Raw genomic sequence first — 27806 nt, 5'->3', positions numbered from 1 at the left:
TGAATGTGAAACATTGCCCTAATAAAATCAGGGAGCTGACAGACATGGTTGAACAGAAAAATGTGCTCTATTTCCATGGGGGGGGGGGAGACGACACACAAAATGCTTCAGCAGTCTGCTGTTAACCATGTGTCTGACCACTTATACTGTGCTTGTCCAAAGTGTTGCATAAAAGGACGCAGCAGCAGCCACATGTGATACACCTCCCCACCGAATTACTCGTGAAATTGTGTAGAGTTTGCCTGTAGTTGTCGAGGGACCTTTTTGTCTTTATTCGCCTCCTGGCTCCCTCACAAGACGCTTGTATCATGACAGTGCTTCAAAATGAAATCATTAAAAAAATTACTTTCTTAAAAAGCCGCAAGTGTGCGGCAGGATTTGTATGTGTGTTTGGCGGTGGGCCACGGGCCTCTGGTTCCCAGGCAGCCTCTGCCCTGGCTCTGTTGTGGTTCCCTGCCACCACACTCATTATGCTCAGCCTCAGCACAGCACGATGCAGGGCTGCAGCCCGCCTCGCTTAAATCACTGGACTACCAGGAAATAATCTGGTAATCTCAAACTATACTCCTCCATTTCAACTGGGGCCCCATTCACACAAGGACACCTATTGTCCTGAAACATTTATGACCACCCTTTGAATCTCAATCAGGGACTCAATCAAATACACATTAACCAAATATAGTTTTGTATGTTTTTTTAAATAATTTTTATACACTAACATAATATTTTCTGCTTTGCCCACAATCCATAAACATACAAAGCAACATTGCAGAAACTTTATCAATCTGCCTGAGATAGATTCCAATACACAGTGAAGGCCAGACAAATATTTGACAAGGGGATACACACACACACACATGCACACACACACACACACACACACACACACATATTTGCTTTCTACGGAGTTGAAGGTAGCAGATGTGTCTTTCGCACACAAACAATAGCTTGGACTGTAAAAAGGTTGTTGCACTTGCAACACTTCACAATAATGGGTGGTCAAATCCAACAGTCCACCTCTTGCTGGTAAACCATGCCCCTTTATGTACTCTGTGTTTGTTTTGTGTCACTGGCCACTTTGGCATTTGACATTGTGCAGTGCATAAGTTGCATATTATCTGTTGGTGACAAGGCCCATTAGTCTGCGACTATAATTCTCTTTGAGCTCCTATGTAAGCCCCTTACCCAACTTTAAGTCACCTCTTTGACCTTCTGTTAAGCTAACAGTTGCTGTAAACATGTTCAGTCCTATTAACGTAATAATATACACAGGACCAAGTAAAGTGCTACTGTGCAATGTGTTAAAAGCCTGCTCTTCATCACAACAGGCAGCCATAACAATGAAAAAGATCTAGCACCGGCCATGCTTTCTAACCCCTTACACTGCATGCACAGGATGGTTGCTCATTAAATTTCACAACTTGTCTGATTGATGCTGCTTTTGTGTTAATATTTTGTAACTAACAGGGGTTCACTCAATTAGCTGAATGAACAAATTTAAAGGGACATTTAGGGAGAAAAATATCTTAAATAGTGTTGAGTAAACACAGCACGTAAAAGACATACAGAAAATTAATGTTGAAAACGTTTACATTGTTTACTCTAAGAGGTAGAGTGAAACGTGTGAAGCCAAGGTGAACATTTACATCCTTTAGAAAAAGGCCTACACTCAGAGTAGTTGAGATTCTTTCAGTGCAAATTCATCACTTTTGGTGCATCAGTTTGTTTTCCATTGTGTCAAAAACATGTATATTAAGGCCAGCTCAGAAAGAAGAGAAAAGCGGTTGTTTTGCATGGAATCAAAACTAGTTTGGAAGTCTGCTGGGGCTTCTAAATTAATAGGCGATAGGAACTAGAAAGCGCTTGGAAAGCTGAAACCTCTGCCAAGGAGACTGCATGGATACAATGTGAACATCTTATCATCACAATCCCCTCACACATTTTCTTCCTAACCGCCAAAAAAAGCTCTTCTGGATCATCAATACGGAGTATGATGAAGATGATTTCCAGAAGAGGAAACTTTTGTCTTTCAACTATTTCCAAAGTACTTACTACTGCAAGTAGTTACATCCTGCCAATGATGTAGTTCCGTCTTCAGGATCCAGGATCTACAGCTTGATCCAGGTCCCCTCAAAAACTTAATCACTTGTAACATTATCATAACTTTCCTCCAAACTCATTAGTTTTTCAATATCTTGCTAACAGACGGAAAAAGCACAATATCCAAAAACTTTTAAAACACAGATCACTTTGACTATTTGTATTAAATCCCACTCATTTCAAAAGGTCACAATCAAGGCCTGTTTTTGTTGTTTTTTCTCTAAATTGCTTAATTCAGGTAATTGCTCAATCCCAGTCTGAGGACTAAAACTGACCCCATGAATAGAATAAAACTATGTAAAAATAATAATCCAATATGTGTGTGTGTGTGTGTGTGTGTGTGTGTGTGTGTGTGTGTGTGTGTGTGTGTGTGTGTGTGTGTGTGTGTGTGTGAGGCTGAATTACATAACACTAGTAATATGTGTAATATATAGTTAAATACTTGTCCTCTCATGAAGATTGGATTCGACATGAATTGTTTTATACTTGTGGTGTGTGCGGGTTGGGGGGGTTAAGCCTTTCTAAAAATACAAGTAGGGGGGTTTTGAGTAAAATAGGCAGGGAACCACAGTTTTATCCTTCTTGATAAATAAGAACATGCTGGTTGTGTGCTGCACATTACTGATACTGTGAACGGGTTTTGAAAAGATACTCCTTTCACCTATTTTTTTTGACATTGTGTGTGTTGAGATCGTGTTGTGCAGAGTGTGTGTTGTCTATAAAGCCTCCTCTCTGGTGTCAGCAGGGCAGCCATCCAGCATCAGCCTGGCATATCAGCTATAAATGGCAGCTGCATCACTATAGCTAAAAATAAGGGCCCTGGCTTCCTTCATTTCCCTGTATTCTCAATTGTGTCTGAAACTCTGTAAGAGGAGCTTTATGTGGGGGGAAAAAAATGAGTATTGGTTTTGGACCTGTTGAAGAGCAAGTAACAAATTCCCTGAATTTTGGCAGCAAAATGCTAAGAAATTATAGCATGAGAGCAAGGCTTTTTTCTTTTAGCTTGAGCCATAAGCTCTCTAAAAGCTATCAAAAGTTTCAAAATTTCCCACATCCCCCTCCTGTGGGTGTGCCTGTAAAGTGCTTCTCTCTCCTCTCTCGAAAAGCTCTGAGGAATTGCATCATGGGACGGGGTGTAAGATGATGGTAGCAACATACTGTAACATGGGGGAAATGCCTCGTGTTGGTTGATTCATAAACACCTTGTGCACTGACTGGCTGGCTGGCTGGCTGGCTGGCTGGCTGGCTGGCCGCTCAGACTGGTCTGTGCAATGGTAGAGATGACTATGCCTAGCGCCAAGTATCTGCTCTGACCTCAGTGTTGTTCACACACACGCACACACACACTGTCAGATTAAAGCGTGGCTGTGTTTTAATTGAGCCTCACACTCGGCGGTGTCTGTTATCTCTGTAGCATAGATTGGGCCTCTCTCATTATCAGTGTGTCTTTATCCGAGACCCTTGTTTGACACAGTTAGAGTTGATGCGATGTGAACAACACACCAAGAGTCAGCACTGATCTGCATATTCAATAACTTCCGTAATTATATGCGCAATTCATCAGATGGGATGTGATTGCAGGGGAAGTGGAATAGAGTGGAATAGAGAGGAGCAGAGAGGTCTGATTCCTGGAGGACCAAAGTCTAATCACAAAACTAACATGATAATTGAAATCTAAATTGAAAGGTTTAGCTCTCATGGAGAATATGTCAGACATTAAGTGTAGAGGCGTTAATGAGAGCGAAATCGACAGAGAAAGAATGGCATAAGATGAATAAACTCTGCATATTGTGCACAAACCACTAACAACACACATGAACGGCACAATCCAGACTGAGTACAGTCATAGTCATGACATTGAATCCTTTGATTCATGCAAGGACATGAATTTACTGTGACAAAGCTGCAAGTATAGTTCAGTCTGCACTATCTGCCCGTTCCAGTTTCTGTGTGTTGTCATTTACACTACGTGAAACATCAACAACCTCTAAGCTAGCTAGCTTATCAGTAGAAGCACACATGCTAAAAATGATACATTTTGACAAAGATTTAAATCGTACAGTAAGGCAGGCCTGCTCTCTAAAGATCAAACAAGTTCCCTGCATAGAACTTGGATTCAACCCCAATGTAATTTTGCAAGGTCTCCATGGCTTTACTCTGGGTTTAGCTCCACCCACAATAATCATGATTGGTTTACAGAAATACCAACAAGCTAGAACGTTTTTTTCTCTACTGTAGTAGGAATATACAGTATTTCTCTCCTGTGCCGACACAGCACAATGGAGGGACATCTGGTTCCACGACACTACATTCATGACTTTCAAACTGATGATTTTTCAGCTGTAAAACTGCACAACTTGACACCCTGGGCAGCAGTCGGTGCAGTTTAGAAAGTCTGATTGGGTTTTTGCACAAAAGTCACCGGGTTAAGATAATCGACTGCAGCAGCACCGGGATTTAGTCCCAAACATTCTTCTATTAGCCCCAAATCCTTCTGACAGAAGAAAATAGCTTCATCCTCCAACCGTTGCTGCTGCCTCAGCACCAGGATGGACACCCAGCATGTGCACTGCCCTCCATACTTCAAACTATTCATTTTCTCATTTGTTGCATGATGTGACAAATGAGAAAGCAAGATGCAGGTCTGACTTCCTCATATCCATGATCGTAAATGTAGCTCCAAACTAGAGGGAAGTTACTCTTGAACTCTACACTAAGATGTTTTCTGACACACTACTTTCTTCATTCTTGCTTTCTTAGGCATTACTGGATTTTTCCAGTTCTATTATCAAAATATATGCAGTTATTTTTGGTATGGATTAGTTAAACGAGCTTGCCAGCTTGAAAACGCTTTTTTTCCTTTTTGGTACTGTCTTATTCTGACAAGTTAGGTGAGGAATTTTAAATCGAGGGAAAATACATATCGTGTTTTCCTCAATGCACTCAGTGGAGAGTGTGTGTCAGCCGGCAGTTCAATAATTGCTCAATATTCCCAGCGTCTTTCTCTGCTTGAGTAGACTCTGCTTCATGGCCTTTAAATCATTGTTTTCTCTGGGTAACTGGCTTAATTACCGAACAATTGTGTACCGAGTGACACATTTCCGAACAGGTCTAATCACTCAACTGTTCATTTATCCCCCTAGTCTGTGGGTCCATACAGGAGAAATAGCATCCACATATTTGTGAAGTCTCAAGTTCTCAGTTTAACTTGTTTTGTTTTGTTTTCAAATGAATCTAATGGCAGACATCATGCTGTCCTCCATTTCACCTCAGTGCTGTCTTCACATCCTCATCTCAGGTTTTTCGTCATTGTGAACACAACCCAAAGGAGAGGCTGCAGGCAAGAGAAAGTGCAGAAAAGTCCTTTGTCCCGTTCTCCTCTCCTCCCCCTTTTCTACGCTGTCGCTCTCGACCGCAGGATTCATATTCATCCCTCAATAACGTTTAATTAGTAATGCCAAATTCATTAACCTATACTGCTGTTACGCTGGCCTCAGCCATAAATTAGCTTAATGTGAGCAGACGTATTGCAGCTGTAATAAGGGACATAAAATTCAAAGAGAAACAGATACTGTTCCTCTGTAGTCATGGATCATTATATATCAGCAGTGTTTTAAAGCGGGGAGCCTTCTTACTCACAGTCGCAGCTCTGCAATGCCTCAGAGACATGTTCAAAAGAATGTCATGGGAATGCATTAAACACCAATATTTGTTTCAACACTTGTCAACTCAAGATTTTGGGAGTCAATAGTGCACTAGCAAAGTATTTGGGATTCAGGTAAGATTTAATGTTTCCAACTGATGTTGGCAGCTATTTTTTAATTCGGTGTTCGCCTTGTGTAAAATAGCCATGTTATCCCTGTTGTTACTTGGTGATATTTTAGTGAACTGAAGGTCAGAGCATATTAGTTGTATCTCAGTCAAAGAAAACCGACTCATCAGCCGAATTTTAGTCATTTAGGATATTCGTTTATTTCTTTGTGGTGAGCTTTATGTGTCTCTTCACTTTTGGGCAACCGATTTCCTTTTTTTGTCTAAAATGCATGTTTATTTAAGTCATTATTATTGTTGATTTTGGTATTGCTTTATTTGACAATGGTTTAGTCTCATTTTAGTCCCTTTGGTTGTAGTTCGTTTTATTTGACAAAAGCTGAAATGCTGGTAGTTGACGGGCACTTATATTCTGGTTTTTCATTGATAAAATGAACACTATTTCTAATGCGTTTGCAGTGCAAAAGAATCAGTTGTGTCAGTGAAATCGATAAGAGAAATAATGCCTCCAGCACCTGTCAGCTCCATCTATGGCATCTTGTTTGTGTTTATTTAATCACTTAAGGGACTGTGTACGTGCACGTGGGATATTTTAGCACATTCTGATAACTTCTTCCCCAAGATAGCAAAACTTTAGGTTGTTTTCTTTGAGAGACAGAGAAAAGAGAAAACCTCAGATGACCTTCATGTGCTGGAGGATTACAGCTTGACCTTTCTGCTCCTTCATCCCTCAGTGATCTCCCTGAACATCTTACACCAGAGAGCCATTTAGGCCTGGATCTCACTTCGCTGGTACAAAGGGGCTCGTCCTTTCAGAATTTTCACGTCTTCGCTCTAAGCTATTTCAAACATAGGAGGTGGAGTAACACAAGTTCATTGTTTCCTTGCAGATGCAAGTTTGGGTTGCCATGGTAACCGCTCTAATCCTCCATTTTGAAACCTTTTTTTTTTTTTCATATTAACAGCCTATTGACTGCTACCTTTAAGTCGCAGGCAAGAGCACTCAGTCATTTTTAATTAGCTGTGATTATCTTTTCTGGGAGCCAGCACGACAAGTTGATCAAAATTTCCCAAATTATGATGTACGGCCACAGCTAGTCCTTTATCAGGAGGCCTGCTCCAAAAATAATAATAATAAGGCCATTATCAAGGATTGTACTTTAAAATGCTGCCCTGCCACCAAAACAGAGGACATAATTGTTCTGGTGGTTTCCATACAATCAACAAGCCATTTTTGATGACTCGAGAACTAAGGGAGCAAAGAATGGGTGTGATAATGATCAGCCTGTGCTGCCATGAAGACTCTGCACAGTGTCTACTTGCCTTGATAGACTACTGATTTGCCTGTAGAAGACATGGATGAAGACAACTATCTGGCCTCATGAAAAAAAAAAAATCTCTTTTTTCATCTGTTTTGCCGCTCAAACAACCCCAAAGCCGCATGAGAGAGGAAACCATTCATCTGATGAACGGCTGGGAGCCTCACAGGCTCATGTGAATGGGCCACATAGTTGCTGAAAGAATGGCCAATTATATAACTTCCCTCTGTTTTAGCGATAAATTATCATAGCAGATAATTAAAAGTGTTTACCTTTAAGCGTCCCCGAAAGAATCACATATTGTAACATCTGACCAGCGTTTCTAATATTTAAAAGGCCAATTTAGTTCACCAATCATGAATGTCAGTTAAGCTTTATTTAACATGTCACTCCATTAGATGATTGCATATCTGTGCATTTGCAAATTGAAACAACCCTGAGATTAGATTATAATGAATGCAGGCAGAAAAGAAAAATATTTAGTCCAAAAAAGTTTCAACTTTAAACGCATAGTGGTGGAAGGCTCAGCAGGGTTGGACAAACACGGTGCTGCACCTATTAGCTGTGCTCCATTGTGAGGGAGTGAGAGCGAGAGAGAGAGAGACAGAGCTCAGGGGCAGGAGGAATGCTAAGTGGGCCCCTTAGCCTAGTCAACCTTCAGTGGGTTTCATTTATCTTCATCTTGTTAGACTAAATTAATTAACAATCTCAATGTTACACACTTTCTCCTTTCATTACATCAAATAATGGCAGAAATGTAGGGGAGGTCCTGCCCACTGGGAGTAGACAGAGACTGAAGACATCTCTTTTTCTCCCCCTCTCTCTCTCTCCCCCTCTCTCTCTCACGCTCTCTTTCTCTCCCTCCCTCCCTCCCTCTCTCTTTCTCTTGCTATCTCTCTTGCACTCTCTCTCTCATGCTATCTCTCTCTTTCTCTTTTTCTTGCTGCTGAACTTCCTCTGTTCTGAATATCTCTGCTCACATCTTCTGAGGTTTACAATAACATAATAACAAATAATTGGCTCCAAAAAACACTGCATACTTTGGTTCACTTCTACTTTGTTTAAGAAAACTGAGAATTTTAAGCACGCTGACAATATTTTTCATCAGTCAGTACAAAGGCTTTTACTTCAATGTAAAAAAAAAAAAGGTTCAGACTTTTCCCATCACATCAGAAAGGTTTGATGTATTTTTCACAATGACCTTGCATCAGGTGCCTTTAAGAAGCAGCTTTTTGTCACAAATGAATGATACTTTCACATCTATTAAAACTCGCTCCCGGTGTGACTCAAAAGCAAACTCCTGATGAAAGGGATATCCGGTGTGATACGAGGTACAGTACAAAAAGCATCTGCGCATTGGAGCAGATATGTATGAGCATGCTCACAAAGCCCCCTTTGACCTAATTCAGCTGCCTGAGAAAAGATACTGGGATTCTTCACTGGAGGAATGTCGAACTGCCACATCCATCCACCTCTGTTTCTATCCTTTTCTCCCCTTTCACCCCGACCCTCCAACCACACTCCCACACCCCCCACCTACCCTACCCCCCACCCCTACAACCCACTCCAGGACACAAGTTTTATCCAAGCGAAAGGGCTAACCCTGAAGCACAGCCTTTAATCTTGGCCTGATTGTTTAGGCCTCCAATCTTCATCCAGCGAGTGTGAGATCTTTCTACTGGCGCTTCTCCTTTAATTATGAGAGATACTGATGGAAGGCTGTGGATTAACAACAGCAATAATTTGTTAACTTAGAATAATCACAGTGTTCTCTCACAACAGCAAGAACAAAAGGAAATTGTTGCAAAAGGTCAAACTTCACGTTAGATGAGATAGGAAAATGTCACTGGCCCTCTTGACATCTCCCTTGCAACAGTACACAGGTTACTAAGTCAAGGAAATTACTGTGTGTGTATGTGTGTGTGTGTGAGAGAGAGAGAGAGAAATCGTCATCGTCTTTGCTGCATTACTTTAAAAACGCGTAAATGAGTACAGGCAGCGTGCTCTAAAAAAATCAGCGTGCTGTATGCCTGAATACCTCCTGTCAAATCATCGCAGAAACACCACACTGAGTAAATATGCCATGAAAAATAAAGCAGGCTGTGTAGCTCGCTGCGTAGAGGAGACTTCTTTAGGAAATATATACAAGTTTTACTGTGAGTCAATGGTTCTTTTTATTTGTTAAAAGCATTAAAAAAAAAACAGTCGTAAATGTGTGAGAATTCTACATTAATCACACATTCGGTCCAAGTTTTAATCATGTTTTGAACTGCTAGTTGAGAAGTATAACTGAGTCATCATGTTTTATAATATTATAATAAGTGATCGGATTCTACAGATAAACATCATCAATCTTCATGCATGAGCGTTTTTCCTATTGAATTCCTGAAGGACGTTCTGACTGGTGAGAGTAATGGTATCAAATTGTCCTTTCTTTTTAAAATACCCCCAACAGCTCTGAGTGTGGGGGGAAAAAATGCTGTTAATTTAATCAAATAAATGACCTTTTGAAAAAGAAATCAAAGAGGATTCATTAGCTTTAGTAAAGTTTGGCTGACAGCGGCTTTGAAAGGCAGATGCTGCTGCTGTGGCTTTTAATGAGCCAACCCTAATTAGGGAGCAACACTGGAGCCTGGAGAAGGTGGTTTACTAGGAGAGGAGCCAATGGTAAATACACTCTCCTATTTACTTCCTCTGTGTATAATGACAGCACAAATTTTTAATTAGAATCACAGGAAGGGTAAAGATGAGAAATGTAAATCTTTATGGTAGGTTGAATAAAAACACAGAACACCTCTGGAAACAAAAGTACATCACCAAAAAAAAAACAAAAAAAAAAACGTTGTGCTGCTTCATCCCAACATCCCTGATTAAGAAGGCGAGTCGGGGAGGGGGGCGAGGCAGATGGGTCAAAGAAAAGCATGCGGTGTGAAGACCAGAAAGCCTGGTCTGCTGATCCTTTAATAGGTGTAAGGGAGAGGAAAGGGGGACATCCCATCTACGTGTGTCCCTGATGTGTGCTCTCAGTCTGACTGGAGGGTATCAGGGTGAGCATGCCAGTCTGCCACTACATGTACACAATCATAACACACAGCTTGAGTAAATATGTTAGATCCACCATTTGACATTGTGCAAATATACAGACACAAGTGCACGTACACAAAGGACAAAGTCTAAAGCTAACAATGTGTGAGAGAATTTAACCCCTGTGAGCCCAAAATACCACCCCCTTGCCCGACCTATGTGGCAACAACGGAAATGAAACTAACCTCAGTAAAAAGCTGCTACGAAGAAAGCCCTCCATGTCAGCGTGTGGGGTTCTGGCAGGAGAAATCACAGAGAACCATTTTCACTATGAAACGAGTAATAATCAAGAAGCAGAACAAAGAGGAAATGGGGAAAGTTGGAATAAAAGGAAAAAGAAAAACACATAGAGCATACATCTTCCTCCTATAATAAGGCATGTCTTTAATTAAAGCAGAAATATGACTAGGAACCATCCTCTTTTTTTATGAACTGACATCATTAATTATACCTCTTTCCATCCAGGGAGTGGATTTGCATACAACATTGGTTTGCACTGAGCGCCTGATGATATGTTTGCATCAAATAAACTCTGCCTACTGATCTCTATACAGTCTTTTTCCAGGGCTGTGTACGGATATATACATGTACATCCAGCGCTGTAACCGCAGATCCCAGAGCAGCTCAAGTTTGTTCAGTGTAGCCAACGGTGGTCCAGCTGCAGCACATGTGTGGTGAGGGTGCTGTGGCTTCTGGGAGCTTGGCCGCAAGGGACCCGAGCTGGGATGCACAGTGCCAATGAGGCAGGAGGATGTGGTCATGATGTCACCGCTTGCAGGGGTCGTTCAGAAGCCGTACCCACAAAATATGAGAGACACACAGCTAAAAATGACTTACAACAGGTTTCCATTAGTGTATGTTATTGGTCTGTGTATTATACACTTTTATTGTGTTAAGAGTGGTTGGAAATTGATTAGAACTTCCATGTGCTTTGTTTTTAGTGGTTAAAAAAAAAATACAGCACACGATCCCAGAGAGCAGATTTGTAAGTGGAACTTTTTCTCGGTGGTTGATATTTCAACAACTAGACTTATAAAGACACTCAGCCGCTGGAATATGACGAGAATGTTCTCATTCTCAACAATTTAAGCTGTCATCTCACTTCAGTATGTCATCACTTCTCTGCCCTCTTATTCACTTTTTAATTCAAGAGTCCACAGATCAGAAATCCAGCTGTTTTGAGCCCACTTCTCCTCGTGCACATCAGCATGAATAACACAATAGCAAATGACATCTCAGCCCTTAAACACTAGAAGTTTTAGTAACATGGGTGTAATTTGGCATTTTCTCTCCTCGCTGTCTTGGCTTATGAGACAAAGCCTCTGAGAGAGTGGAAAGAATGAGCCGGGCCCAAGGACACTGTGCCTTTCAGTCTGGCCAGCACTTAGCGAGGCAGTGGATCCACAAGGCCCAGAGGGCTCAGCGAGACTTTTCTCACAATAAGGTGTCTGGGGAGGCGGGAGTGGCATAGCCAGGGGCGCTGCCGCTCTGCTCTTTTCTCCACTCAGCTGGGCCCGGCGCACATAATACCATCACCACACCAGAGCACACCAGGCCAGTGACAACGTGAGAAAACACCCGTCAAACAGTGCAGAGCAGATCAAGCGTGTCTCCTCACTTCTCTGAGTGCAAAAAGCTCACACACTCCACAGTGGGTGCACACACACACAAACACACACACATACACACAATGACCAAAACTATTGTGATATTTCTCTTAATATATACAAACACATATTTAGATACTGCAAACCATTGTTCTGACGTTTAAAACAGTATCAGGTTTGATTCAGAAACTCTACCACATAATAACAGGATGCCAGGAGCTCTCACTTTTTTATCTAAATTTAAGCTTTGTGTTTATTGTGACCTGAATCCTTCAACAGGTCTGCAAAAGACATTGAAAAAGCAGGAGAGCGATGAAATAGATCAGGCCTTGCTCAGTTGCTATCTATATCTTTGGTTTCATTCCATAAGCCTTGTTCTTTCGCTCTCGCTGCTTGTGTTTCCTCAGCTGTGCCTGCTGTCTACAGTCCCATTGTGGTCAGAAACAACTGAACTTAGCGTATGGAAGCAAAGGTGCGGTTTGGAGAGCAAATGACCAAACTCAGGAAAACATGACTGGGCCACATTGTATTTGCTCTTCTCCGAATACAAAAAAACAAGAATGGCTTTAAATTAAAGCTAAACCACAATTCAAGGGCAGGGAGGATAGACATCACTAAGTTGGCCTGGACGGTTTGGAGCAGCACGGCAGCCCTTTCGAAGAATGAGCTTCTGCCAAAAACTGCCTCTGCCTAACCAAGTCTCCCACCATCTGCAACAAATGTGCTCTATTAAAGCAGTACCATATGGACAACAAGCTAGCTATTAACACGGCTTCAGCACATCCCCTTAACCTAGCCCAGATTTCAAACTTCCAGTCAAATTGACTGCTGATTTAATGCATCGCCAGCAGCCATGTGGGTCTTGGCATGAGACGGAACTCTCAGTCTACAGTCATTAACAGGCTCACGTAGTGTGCGGTGCACAGCGAGACTCAGAAGTCCTACCACTTACTACATCCCAAGTTATTTGGTATATTTAAACTGAAATGAGCAAAACTACAACAAAGAGAAGGAGAGTTGGGACAAGTAAAGCAGGACTGAAACACTACTGTACAGAATGGAAACTCTCCTCTGCAGCAGATCTAGCCACAGAGCGGCTGCAGTGGCAGCCTAACCGATGGCCAATGTCTCAGTCCTTCCACAGTGATGGAGAGTGCATTTGCTCCCTCTGCATGGATCCAAAATGACTGTGATTAACCCTGCAGGGTGTGAGCAAGGGGGGGACTTGAATCCCTGTGGGCCGGGCAGCCATGTTGATGCCTCTCCCCTCTCTGAGTCATGGGGGGACCCACCCACTGTTCACAAAGCCATACTCTCTTCTCCTCAACCATGACGCCACTCACACACACACACACACATACACACACACACACACACACACACACACACACACACACACACACACCCCAAATCAATTACAGCTCTGTGGTTTTAACCCGACTCCAATGTTCAGTAAATTTTGTTTGTTTATTTTTTCTCCTCCTGTCTCAGCTGCTTAGATACTGTACATAATTAGAGTGGAAACACGTTGCTGTGCTGTGGACCAATAGAGGCTACGTCTAGGCATTAGCAATTATATTTGTTTTTATTATTTCATGTTGTCTAGATTTGATTTCAGCCTTGTTAATTATGAACCTGCTGTGTTCACAATGAAAACAATGCCACCAAGTCTCATACCTGGTCACAAATTGTAATTCCTATTTTCTTACTTTTCTTTTCTTAAATTTCCACAGATTCAATATTTTGTCAGCTAAGCTTAAAAACTTAAAGATGGCATGTTGTAGTTTGAAACAAAAGGACTGTTTAAAAGTGCAAATTTTCTCTGTGCTCACAAAGAATCGGATAGTTAGAGGCAGGGCTATGAGCAGGATTTGTATCATCACAAGTATTTGGCAGCTGATTCTGATTCAAATTTCAGTATACATCAGAAACTTGAAGCCTCCATCGCAGAGTGGATTTTAACTAAAGAAATGACAGATATTAACAAGTTTTAAGTGTGTGGCATTTGAAGGATTAATGTCACAATCAGAATTGTGTTCCAAACCCATGTCACACACATTTTAGTGGGGAGCATCTGAAAAGAAAAGAAAACTCCCCTGAACATGAGATACAATATCATTTTTTGACGCCACCTCTGCCACTACTGATATATGCAAATGGATCAAATAATTTAAAGCTGTCTGATGACAGACTAATTAAATAAAGGCTTTCATTGCTCACTCTGTACTAGTGGGATGTGTGAAAAGGCACTGAGGTTTTATGAAGAGCGAGATGGGGGGTTCTCCAAGCAATCCCAGCAGACGGTTTAATGCCAACTCAACAGCTCGTCACAAGAAATGAAGACAGCACGTATGTATTTGTCCACACCCTTACTTACATGTATGCATATATCCTCAGTTACCAATTAACTGATGATTGACAAGATGATGGTTTTATTTTGGAGGCTATGACATGTAGTAGAATAAATCAGAGTTGAGCACAAATGAAACACTGCAGGACTGTTGTACCTAATAAATTGGCAGGTGAGTGTCGACTAACGGTGTAGACAAACTGATAAAACTCACGTTACCTTTACTACTGACAGTTGCTTCCATTGACCCCCTCCCCCCCATACCCTAACGTACACACTTGCATGCAACTCCACACACACACACACACACACACACACACACACACACGCACACACCGCCGAACGCAGTCAGAGCTGCCAGATGAGTAGTGAATTAATTTGTGTGAGCCACTCCAACATTAGGAAGGTGTGTTGAAAGGTGTCTGCTCATGTTTCAAATTAAACGCGCTGCTGGTCAGCATTAGCACCTCGCCACCCGTCGGCAACTGACACTTAGGGGATGGGGGGGGGCTGGGGAGGAGGGAGGAAGGGGAGCCCATCCGCCGTTCACACTGGAATAATTAGAACATGTCAGGAAGAATTAATTTCCTCATTTTTCAAAAGGATACACAGAAATTACCATGTTATTATATGACAGGGTCCCTGGGAGGATTGGATTAAATTTGATTTCTTGCGCAGCCCACACAACAAATTAAAGTCATAAATAAGATGGAAAGAAGCGGGGCACAGAGCATATGTTTATAGCAATGAGTGAAGCCAGGGGACCAGAAACAACTATCTTCATTTCATTTTATTTAAATCAGGCCGACACCGTGTGTCTGAATGACAGCAGTTGCTAATGGGTCGAGATTAGAGGCTCCTTGATATTAACACAGAGTTTCAACAGTTTCTCCTCAAATCATTTGATGTAGATGCAACTCCATGAGGCTGTTACACCCAGAATGACAGGCTGAATCACTCAGTTGAGCTTACAACAGTTGAATCTCCTATGATATAAGATATGACACACCTGCATGTGTAATGGGGTTAGTAAATGCCAAATAAACTCAATGTTCGTTTCACCAGGAGTGGGAAACATATCATCTTTCATATATGCCTTCCACAGAGCATAAAAGTGTCTAAGAAGACGAAACAAAGCCTCCTAAAAGAAGAATAAATCAAAATTAGATTATAAGTTACAAGATATGGTATTGATCTTCTCTTCATGATGAGACACATCCCATAGAACCTGTTAGCCAGTCTAGAAACACAAAAATTGGCACAATTTCAATTCTTGGGATTTGTTAGCTTACTATTACAATTTAATAAAGGCATGCCTGGGAAGAATTTTTCAACACTTTCAAAATGGGCTGTCATTAGAGCCTAGTACTCCCCTGGGTACCACAAACTTTAAATAATTTGCAAATCAATTAACTGGCTACTCCCAACGCAACAGGGACTTCACACTCCAGGGTCGCGGTGCATTATCAGTTGGAGACGATTCATGGCGTTTTGGGAGAAAAGTTCATGGTTGAAAACATTAATTCATTTTACTGGACTTTTAGTTATGCATTACTTTCCACAGCTGGGGTAGCAAGAAGATTAATGGCATGTTCTTTGCTCCCTTTTTCTGCTGTATATTGCCTCTAAGTGAAGCTCCTCCTGTCCTACAGCACACAGGAACATACCTTGAGATGCAGCCAAATACATATTAGATTTTTATTCTTCGGATAATGAAATTAAGTCCTTCGAACATTCAAATATGAATAATTAGAGCTGTAAATTTATTAGTTATATCCCATTCATGTGATTCAATATTGTCCAAACTTAATGACCAACTGTAAAGAGAGTGCAGACAACACCTCATCTAATCAGACTGGAAATGCTGAAAGCATATTTCAGTGTTAAGTACTTCAACACGAGGTCTTTCATGGAGTCTCGCAGAGAACGAGCCATTATTAAAAGGCATGTTATGGAAGGTGGATAAAGTTCAAAAGGGTTTGTTAGGTACAGTAATGACATGCACAACATTTAATTTTCAAAATTCACACTGGGATCCTCTGAAGTAATTGATTTCAATCAAAATCTTTGTTGGGTGGTTGTCATCAAACAGTTACAGTTCAGCAACTCTTGACCATAATCACTGCTGGGTCAATGGACTGAAGATACACATTTGAGAAATAATCAAATAGAATAGAATAAAGGTTATTAATTTTCTGCTGGAGTGCTGTTTATTTAATTTGTGACAGAATGAATCCCCTGCATCTTCCCCTTCAGTGGTGCCATTGATGATGGGCTGAGAGCTGCAAGACCGTGAGTCTGTTGCTTATTAGAGAAACGGCACGTTCTATCAAAGGTGTGCCCTGCTCAGATGGTACAAGTTATCCTCAGGTGTTTCCAACTGAGGGTGCGTGACTGTAATTAACCCTCTTTTATAAACACTTCAGACACAAATGAAATTACTCTCTGTTGTATCCTGAGAGGGCGGCACGGTGGTGCAGTGGTTAGCACTGTCGCCTCACAGCAAGAAGGTTCGGGGTTTGATTCTGAGATTAAGTAAACCTGTAGGTCAAAGTTGCAGAGGATCTAGAGGTTGGATTGGATGAAGATCTAACTGAATGCCCCAGGAGAGAGGAATGGTGCACCACAGCAACAAAGCCAGTCACTGAAAATGCTTCTTTATTCACAGAAATCATTCGGAACGACAGCTGTATTGTGAATTATTCCACATATCAATTAAAAAAAAAAAGAGTTGCATGTCGTGTCTCTTTGGTCAAGAAGTGCAAGTTCTGTCCAAACACAAATGGTCAATTTATCTGAACGCGCAACTGCTCAAGCAGCATTCGTACATTGACCAGAAGGGGGCAGTAGATTCAGCAGGCAACCAGCCTAAATCATTCCACGCTACTATGTTTTTGAGAAGTTGTTGGGACATTTTCAGCAGTTTTTATTCATTTGTTTGCATTTTAAGCCAAAACACAATTTCCACAATCCCTAACCCTTAGCAAGTGTTTCTTATGTCTAACCCTAACCTGCTTTAACACCGTTTACAACTTTCTTAAAATACTGCAAATATCACATTTATCACTTATGTTGCTTATATATGTCAGGTTATGTGCGAAAAAACTGTCAATGCAAAATTTTGCATTCCATGAGAATATTTTGCCGATACACCATCCTGCTGTCTTGGTTAAGTTTATTTTGAATATTTCTAAAAATTACCCCCCCCCCCCCCCCCCAAAAAAAGAAGCTGTGGAGCAAGAATCTTCTAGAAGCAATCCATTGTTGTACCAAATGACTACGATGCTGCAGACATGCATGTAGAATGTCATTAGTATTAGCCTCCAGTCCTACTGCTCTTCACATTTTGTTGTACATACTGTAGTCTGAGCAAAGACGGTCCGTGTGTTCCATCAGCTGAGAGTCGGAGGATTTAGAAGATGTTTATGTCTGAATTTCAACTTTATGAACTCTGCTTGCAATTCTGTCTTGGCTTTTAATAACTAATGAGATGTTCACAAAACAACAAATAGTGTGAACTGTCTGATGTGGCCAGCAAAGTCATAGACTTTGTAGATCGAAGTCATTAACAACAAATTCGGCACTAACCTGCAGCAGCTGTGATGGTTTCCTAGTGGAGCGGTGCCTGAGCTGAAATGTTTGTTGGGAGGTGGCATGATTAATCAACGGTAAATGGTCATGAACTTTCGTTTCGGAGAGACATTTCCCTGCAGTTATGGAAGAGCCTTCCTTCCACATTAATATGAATCTCATGATTTCTCCAACTGACATTTAGAGGAAAAGAATAATATCACCCAACTTTCTAACATGTATTTGCTTAATATCTAAAATACATTTTTATTAAAAAAAATCTGCTGGAGAAGCTGCACAAAAACTTTTTCTATGGAAGCAGGTTTGTAATATGATATATTCATTTTTTAAGGTCTATAAAATTCTGCATTTCATAGTCACTATTTTACTCTATTACTGTGAGAGCGTTCCGGCTTTTAAAGTGACATAGTTTGACATACAACCAGTATACTACTGCTTTCCTGACTCAGGTTTAACAGGTCTGATATTGCTCAGCCTGGCTATAAATTCATTAATAAGAGAGTAGAGGATGACTGCTGTTATAGGATTATGGGATCATCGTTACTTTGTGATTTGTTAACAAAATGTAAACAGACATTTATATGCTTTTATCCAAAGCATCACAACATTGTCTTATTCACTCATAGGTTGGCGGGGGCTTGCGTGTGACTCGCCAACCAGCTTCCATGGGGTCCCTGAGGAGCTGATTATTCAAGTTGCTCACCTCCACTGTTCATACTTAACGCTTACAAAAGGAAGCGCGTTATCATTTGTATACTTCTCTTGTAATTGTGACCCAGGAGTGGGATGCAGGGAAAAATCTTTAGCATTGTTTCTTGTGACCAAACAAAGAAGTTTTTAGCTCCACATGGAGACATTTTCAGCTTGTATTCATTTTATTAGGGTCAGGCTCAGACCCTATTATTGCTCATGTTTTTAAGTTATTATTTTAACTTTAATCACAGTCTTTAAAAAAAAACACACACACAAAAAAAACCATCTTAGAATGTCCAGCTTTTTACCAGAGGTTTTCCCTGCAGGCTTTTTATGAGTGACTCTGCATGTCATTGCACCCTCCAACTGATGTCATATAGGTGCACTGAGTGCTTGTGTTGCTGGATTGAGCATAGCATTTTGTAAGAATCACACAAATGTTTCTCTCGAACACGTTGCATCATCAGATGGCTACTCAGGGCTGCGCTGCTCCCTACATAAATGACTCCCCTAAGTCTCTGAGATAATGCGATTTGTTCCGTGCATGGAGTGTTAGTTGTTGCATTAGGTGAAGACAGAAAAAACAAATAAAGATATCTTTTCACAAAAAGCCAAGGTAACCTTTTTATGCAAAACCTTTTTAGGATCTTTGAAATGTGGTCTCATCGTAAAGCAGTCAATCATTTTTGCAACATGACAAAATGATGCTTATTGCAGCTAATGGGGAATGAAGGGAGGGTTTGTTGGGTTAGAATGAAAACAATGTGCTGTGAGTCTGGGGCAACATGTTAAACACCGACAGCAATAGCGTGAATATATCTAGACAGGAGTGGGTACTGAAGTTCCAGAGACACCTTACGAAGGCTCTTAATGTTGCGTTCTTTACCTCTCCGGTGATTTTTTCTAAGGGGCTGCTGAGTTGTTGTTTTTTTTCTCCCTTAGCTCTCAAACAGCCATCAAGGTACATATAATACTAGAAACCTGATTTGACCTTAACATTGTAATGCGTGCGCAGAAAGGTGCCTTATAACCCGTAAGAGCAATAAAAGATGAAAAGGAGAAAGAAAGACAAACCCTGAGTAACCACAACAAAACACAGACGTGAAACAGAATTTCAGGAAAAAGAAGTGTTAGGATTTCGGTGTCACGAGGTCTTTGAGTACATGTGTCCCCATGTAATGTGTAATTGTGCATATATTGTGTGCCCCTGCAATTGTCCAGCTCATTTGATGCAGGTGTTCCATGTGGGTGAGAGACAGCAGGGGTGAGTGAGACACAAGGCAGGACAGAAACAGCTGAAGAGGCAAATTGATACTTACAAAAACTGAAAGACTCAATCCCCAGTTTCCAGAAATCACTGGTCGGTTGAATTCATGTAAATGGCCTGCAATGTAATTAGAAAAAGACAGAAAAGAAATGCTTAGATACTGCAGCATACTCATGATTCAAATACAACAGAAATGTTTGAATATTGTGCTGAATCAATTACAAATACCACAGGATGAGGTAGAGGATCTACATTGTACCTCGGTAACTGTATTTACCCACATCAGAACAAACAGGAGCAGAACAAGAGGAATTGAATTGGGGCCACAGAGACTGTTGGCTGAGGGTCAGAGTCTCTTCGGCTGAGCTAAAACAGCTTTGTTAGAGTCTGACCTCCGCTCCTCACAGCTGTCACAGATGGGAATCTGTCCTAGACAATGTTTAAAATCGACTTCTCTGCTACCTCATTAATCTGTCTTCCAGTCGGCAGATTCTACTAATAAACAGCTTTCACATAAAGTGCTTGCTTTATTTAATTTTGCTTTCTTTCTCCAAGCACTGCCTGCTAATGATTTATTTAGGGGCCATGCTCTGCTAGTTTCTGCATGTCTGTTGAAGTGCTGCAACTTTAGAGCTTTGTTAGAAAACATACAAATAATAGAGGCAGCACAGTTGCAGTCATAACTTCTATTCTATTCTATTAACGACAAAAGAAAATTTAGCAGAAAACGGATCAGAGCATCTGAGTCAAGGGATAAAATGCTAGCAGCTCATTCATGTTAATTTTCTCACATTATCTTGTTTTTCACAATAAACCCAGATCTCATTACCAGCTGATTTATACAATTAAGGCCCATCAGCACTGCCAATTAAACAAGGCCAAGGGTTTTTTAAGGTCACGCTTAACTGATCTGTCACTAATTTGCACTACAGCGCCTCAGTCTCCCAGTGCCCTGGCCAATAAACCATCAAGACCAGATAAATGCACTGACTACCACCTCATTGTTGTCAGAGCTCATCATGGCGTCTGCTGCGTGGGCAGCTGGAGGACTAACAGACTGAGCGAGGTAAAACAGAGTTACAGACAGGTCTGAATGTGGCAGCCTTGAGGCTTGTGGTGACAATGGAGGGGGGGACCCAGGTGACCCCAGCTGAATAGAGAACTGTCACATGAATAGCACCTCTGCCTCTTAAATGGTGCTAAACACACTGTTTTGAATTATGCTCCAGCCACCCTCTCCTGCATTCACACACAATACACACACACAAGTAACTTGTATTAGCTTTTTCAGTCTATCCCAATAATCCTTGTGTGTGTGTGTGTGTGTGTGTGTGTGTGTGTGTGTGTGTGTGTGTGTGTGTGTGTATGTGTGTGTATGTGTGTGTGTGTGTGAAAAACCACATATGACATGGCTGGTAATTCAATTCTCCAGTCAAACATGTGACTGTACAACTAATTTCTGCTTTGCCTAAATAAACGCCAGCTCTTATAATTACAGAGAGAAGACATTAACTAACCTTTGAATTCATAATCTGAACTTAATTGAGAACAATAGGGTAAATAATAACTGGGTAAATTATTCCTTCTGCATTGCTTATTTAAAGTAATTATTTGCCGGAGGGAAAACAACAAAAGAATATTCAATTGCAAATAATGAGTGAACCCAGATGATATTATAATGAAGCAAATGTAGCAATCCCTGTGGTGTAATAAGAGTCAACCGACCTATTGTAGCTGCGTGCAGCAGCTCTGTTCCTGCTGTGAATTAGACCTACTGGCAGGAAACATAAAAACAGGCACTCCACACTCCTAATTAGAGGATCAGGGACTTATTAAACACAATTCCAGTCAAGCCCTAACTCAAATTACTAGTTCCACCACATTTTTATAAAGCAATTGTCAAAACACTTAGCCGTTGCATGCTCGCTTTAGTTAGAAAAGAGAACCAAACTGTTAGGGGGAAGGGGGGGGGGGCTGCTACTATACATATTATTTTGGCGTTCATTTGAAAGATACATATACAGTGAAAATATTTGATGTTGAGATTTCAGACACATGAACTCGGGCTGATGACTGTGACATCAAAGGAGCAGGTACAGGGCTGGCAGCCACCTGTGGTGTTTCTGTCACAGAGTGGCCTTTTCTCTAGCTTTAGCAAGTCTTTATCTCACACACACACACACACACACACACACACACACACACACACACATGCACTCACATAGTACACGCAAAAGAAATAGAGGAGGACGTAAACATCCACACACACCCTCAAACTCCTGAAAGGGTTTTAAATGCAAGGAAACAGTGAAGAAATATAATCGGTCGTAGCCATATCATCAGTTCCTGATATTTGTTATGATTGTGTCTGATGAAGCAGTGAAACAAAAGTGGAACTGAATAAACCATCCTTGATCCACACAGGTCTCAAAGTCCACACTCTGTTCTAAAATCTGGTTGTATCAGATGTACACACACACACACACACATACATGCAGTTCATCTGCTGGATTTTAAATCCACATATTTACAGTTTTTGCACATTTCCTCGAACTAAAAGCTCCCCTGTATGTATCATGTGTCTTCATACGAACTATACCCTCCTGGGAGTGCCATTTGAGTCTCTACAGGATGTGAAAGACAGCACTTTTACTAGCAAAGAAAAGAACACTTACAAGTGAACCTTCAAATTCCAGAGGTGTGTGCACGTATGGCTTGGGTTACACTTGATTTGATTTCCTCTGACCATAACACAGAGTTGGATTTATCAACTGTCATGTGATAGTGGCTCAGTATCAATAGACAACATTACCACGGATGTGTACAGCAAAGAGAGCACTATGTGCTTCATGTACTTTCAATTAACTAGTAATTTATCAAAATCAATGCATGTGGGTGTCTGTCTATTGTATGTTTGTGTATGTATTTCTGCATGTGTGGATATGCATAAGGAAAGTCAGAACTTGCACTTCAACTACTGTGTGGAATTCATCCAAATCTGCAAGGTTAAATATATCCTCCGTTCCAAATCCTCCCGCTCTCCTGCGTCCAAACACACTAAAGTAGGAATTCTGCCGAGTTAGTTATTTGGACAATAGAGGTGATCTATGCCATCAGCAGGCTGCTCCCTACCTGGATGCTGCCTGGTTATCTCTGCAGAAGCAGCAGTCACACAGTCAAGCGGAGGACTGCATGTGGGAGTTTGGGATGCAATGAGGTGGGGCTCTAACAGCAGCCCGAGAAGAAATAGGGAAATATCGTGGGGGGTTATAGTGTGGAGGGCAAAAGGGTTGTAGAGTAGAAAAATTCTGGCACAGACATTTCTGATGTTGTAATGGAAGATAGATAGAATATGAGGGGAAAAAAACATCAGCAGGAACAAGCGAACTGTTCACTGGCAGGTAAATATATTAATATTAAATATATTAAATACATAAAGAAAGGGCAGAGCTGTGTTTTAGCTGTATTTCTAAAAAGAACTGTCGTTTCATTGAGTTATTTGGTGTTAGAAACAGGTCAGTCACATGCAAACAGCTGCCTCATGCCCCAGCACACCGTTAACTGTCACGGCCTCACTAACCTCTCCTTTATCCTCCCTTCATCTTTGCTCTCTCACACAGCTGGCATGTCTATTTCTCTGAATCCTGACACTGAACCACAGCAGACCAGAGACACTCACCAAATGTCTCGCGCCAGCATGTCAGGAGCGACCGTCAGTCTAAAATATTTTAAAGTATACATAGTGATCAGTATTTAAGCCACGTCAACATTGAAGTGTCAGTTAAAGAAGGAAGAAAAAAAGGAGCAGTTTTTCTGCCTGGAGTTTGTTATGAGCAATAGACTGATACAGATACAAACTGAGGCTGAACGAGGCTTTCATGTGCCGCTCAGCAAATACATTAACTGTCATTTTCTCTGTGTCAAATAACAAGAATAAAAGTCTTTTCACTGAGCGACTGGGTTGAGTCAGGGTGAAGAGAGAAACGACCAGCAAATAGAAGGTTTTCCTCCATTGTGGACGGCATTCAGTCCCCGGTGCTCCTAACAGGCGGGCGTGCAACCTATCAATTCTCTTTGATTCCCTCTCACATATTCTTCACACCAAACACTGTAAAGACAGAGAACACTGAGAAGATTTGCCTTTTTGCACACTGATGAGACCTCTTTTCTTAACTTCCAAGATATACATGGGTATTTATTTTCTTCTTTCTTTTTTCTTTCATCTCTTTCTTATTCGGTGTGGGGTTTGTGTATTTGTGTATGTTGGGGGCAGGGGTATAACATGTCTCTCCCTCTCGCCCAGGTAATGTGTTTATTTTCCTGGACCCATCTTCTAGTTTACTGTGTGGTGGTGTTTCTTCCCTCTTATCGCCTGGCCCTCGCGGGGCACTTTAGCCCCTCAAATCCTGTTCACCACATACTGGTTTTAGAATCTGTGAAATGAGTGCTAGAGAAGCGTGGCCACAATGTCTGCCTGTGTTGCTACTGGACTCAAATGGGTTTGGTGCTTTTTTTTTGTCCAGGGAGATGCATAAATGGAAGTTTTTAACACCTCAAAAGAGGCTGGGCCTTTGTGGAGCCACACTAGAGAAGCCTGCCGGTCTCCTGAGGAGGCAGACACACTGAGTGCTGCAGGACAAAGAGCTGGAGGAGCAGAATCAGCAGGGGCATCACTCTGCTTTGGGCAACAAGCAGACATGCACATACACCCACATATATACAGTGACTGCACTTACATACCGAGAACAAATGAACACACACACATAAAGGTTTTGAACGGCATGTTCCAACAATCACCTGGAACCACAGTACCACCCAAAGAAGCAAATCTATGTCATAGCAGTTGTATTATATTTCCAGTCTGATAAAACGTAATTTACCTGCAGTCACATTTAGAAAATCAAACAGCCTGCAGCTGTAACCAGGAATAAAACAACACAATTGACCTGAATATAAACACAACATTTCAACTAGTTAAAATTCAACATACAGTAACTAACTGTAAATAGATTCCTACATGATTGTGCAAACACGATCAATAGAAACACCAAATACAACTAACCACAACAAACGCCTCCATTTCCTACTTATTGATTTCAGCTCCACTGTTCGAAAAATAATTTCCTCATTTCCATCTCAATTTTCCTTATTGAAATTCTTTTTTCTTTTTTTTTTTATTCCCGGGTAACAACCCAACAGCTGGCATTTACAATCAGTCTTTATGCTGTTTAGATGTCTACAAAAAGCATTTAGATGCAAATATCTCTGCCTTGTACAAAGGAGTTGCAACTTCTATCAGAAGCAATATAATCAACTTGCAATTGTCTCCTGGCTCTGAGTGGTTTCCAGTGACAAGGCCTATAAGCTGCAAGCATCTGTATTCAAATGATTCCCTATTTCAGGCACAGTTTAGTGTGGATATTTTCCAACAGTACTGCAGTGAAAATCAATCACATGGTGAATTAAACCAGAAAGGAAACAACTGATCCATAAATGATCAGGTTACAACAAGGCACTGGTGTCCGCAAATTATTCAGAGTTTTCCTTTTTCAAGAAGAAGCTGGGACAAACTATTTGACGCTCGCCAGTTTTCCACCAATGACTTTTATTAATGTTTGTGAATTGCAAAAACAGGCGTAAGTTGACAAATAATGGTTTTATCTGCTGGATCGGTACGGTACAGTCAGACTACTTCAACTGAGGACATGTGGAAAACCTTTGTGGCCTGTAAACATTCCATGTCGGAAAATCACTATATAACATGAGATTGTACGGTAAAGGGTCATGGCATTTCATTGCATGTTCCTCTGCATCCTGCCGCGACATGAACTCCTAAGAATGAACTAGTTTTTCTGCCTCTTCCTGGTGGAACCAAATGACAAACGTGGAACTAAGAGGGAAGAGATCGCTTGACATGATTGCACTCTTCAACCTGATTCAAGGGTCACACAAATGAAAGAAAGAAGCCAGCGCTACTGTAGCGTTTGAGGCCAGGGTGTAAATCTGATGGTGATAGGGGCATATGCTTCGCTTTGGCTCCATTGGCCCCTGTGAACAATTAACATTATAACCTCTTTTCTTTTTATTTACAGTTGTGGAGGTCATTTGTCTTTTTTGAAACCCACAATTAATAGTAGCATTTGAAAATGCAAATGAGTCCATTTAGGGGGAGGGAAAATGATCAGTTTGAGAATATTTCTGCCTTCTTAATCTTCTAAAGAGGGAAATGATTTAAAAGGAGGACACAAATCTCCAGTGACATGGCAGGAACTGTAGGGCACTTTCCTCTCCCTCTCTCTCTCTCTCTCTCTCTCTCTCTCTCTCTCTCCCTCTCCCCAGTCTCCCTTTCTCATCTCACTCTTACCCCCCCTGCTCCCCTGACCAGCATCCACATCTCTCGATCCCTCTCCTAATTTACCTCTCCCCCCTTGTTGCCCTCTAGGGGTGGAAGGGCCAGGAGTAAAGGACGAGGAGCTGAGAGCTTGGCTTGTCCCTTCAGAGAAAACAAATGTAGTGTTTGAGCCACTGATCACTGGTATAATTGAGTTTAACACTCCTTTTCTGGATTAAAAAAGAGCCTTTGAAATGAAAGGTCAAATTACCTCCACAGTCAGGCAATAAATAAGTCAAACAAGGTAAGAGGTTCCTGCCAGCATATGTTAGTGGGAAATCTAATTAGTGGAAAACAGGAGGCTCCCTATTGGACAATCTGCCATTCTAGACTGTATTGGACAAAAACAGTGATGGAGTCCACATCGAAGAAATGACAACAGCAAAAGAACAGAAACACATAAATCACTTCATTATTTATTTAAAATAAAGTGAATACGAATCTTCTGAATCACTATAAATGTGTGAACACCAGCCTTAATCCTGCTGTATCATGCAAATGAATTCCTCTTTAAATAATGTATATATAAACATATATGTATGTATGTTTATGTGTTTTTACACACACACACACACACACACACACACACACACACACACTGCAGTTATAGATTTTGACAAATTACACAGAATGCAAAATCACATCCTTGCCTTGTATTTCACACACTCGAGTAATACATGATTTTTTCCACCATTATGTAAGGTATCCCATCGGCCCATAGTCCACTGATTGCAAAACAAGGAAAAGGACATAAAATGTAGGCTTCGGTCTGGACTGCAAGCACAGTCGGTGGCCGAGTAATGCACAGAACAAGGGAAAGAGAGAGACAAGACTGCTCTACACCCAGCTAACTACAATGTGGCCTTTGTGACATAATGCACTCTGCACAGCAGATTGTGGAAAATAATCCAAAATTTACTGGTCCACATGTCCAGCAATAACAAGTGACATCACAAGCCGCACCATATAGCCCATATTTCAGGGCACATTTTGCATTTAGTGGAGAATGAGGGGGGTAAGAAAAACATTGCCAAGCAGTTATTATACTCCCATCATGTCCTGGGAGCCTATTACAGCATGGCACAAGAAATGGTAAAACTGAGAAACTCAGCAGGGTGAGGCTACAGGCAGAGCACTGGGGAGCCCTTCGACTCGCTACAAATGTACTGCACAAGTTTAACTGCTAGACAAAGATGTAGTTCAAACAAACTCTTTGCACCTGCAGATTGTTTAAATTCTGGTTGTACTGAAGAGGGTTAGATCTTCTGTTGCAGTATGTGATCGCTAAGCACCTAAAATAAAAGAATAGAGCTGAAGAAAGTGCAACAGAGGACATCAAGAGTCCTCTTAAGTGGCTGACCAACAACAGTAACATGAGGTTGGTGTTAACTGTGCTGAAAGCATGACAGGTGGGTCACATGAAAGATCACTCTGTTTATTTCACTTGTTCAACACATGCTTCTCATTATTCTACAAGAAAAACTGACGTTGCTCCAAGCAAAAGACCGTGGGCCCTCCACGGCCTCTATTGCTCACCGCAAACTAGTTTTCAAGTGTAATCTTACGTTACATTATGAGTGTACATTCTGAAGCAGACTAGGTCTTAAATGTTCCACTGGGACAAAATGAAAAT

At 41.2% G+C, this 27806-nt stretch overlaps 1 protein-coding gene and 1 long non-coding RNA gene across 7 annotated transcripts in view; one reads left to right on the top strand and one right to left on the bottom strand.

Annotated features, from left to right (window-relative positions):
• Positions 1-27806, top strand: part of LOC147269314 (uncharacterized) — a 328107-nt gene that overhangs the window by 201564 nt on the left and 98737 nt on the right. The window lies entirely within an intron of this gene.
• Positions 1-27806, bottom strand: part of sox6 (SRY-box transcription factor 6) — a 138281-nt gene that overhangs the window by 99110 nt on the left and 11365 nt on the right. For 5 of the 6 annotated variants that reach the window (XM_086182659.1, XM_086182651.1, XM_086182683.1 and 2 more), the window contains 2 exons: positions 19835-19899; positions 10460-10510 (listed from right to left, as the gene is read on the bottom strand). In XM_086182659.1, the coding sequence (XP_086038785.1) occupies positions 10460-10494 (35 nt within the window). In that variant the 5' untranslated portion in view covers positions 10495-10510; positions 19835-19899. The remainder of the gene's footprint in view (positions 1-10459; positions 10511-19834; positions 19900-27806) is intronic. The other variant, XM_086182675.1, reaches the window with a different exon arrangement.

This window comes from Aulostomus chinensis, chromosome 2, assembly GCF_037954235.1.
Source record: "Aulostomus chinensis isolate RoL2024-O1b breed Wild chromosome 2, RoL_Achi_v1.0, whole genome shotgun sequence".
Lineage (NCBI taxonomy): Eukaryota > Metazoa > Chordata > Actinopteri > Syngnathiformes > Aulostomidae > Aulostomus > Aulostomus chinensis.
Note: the sequence above shows the minus strand (reverse complement) of the source record. Positions and strands in the feature narration are given on the sequence as shown.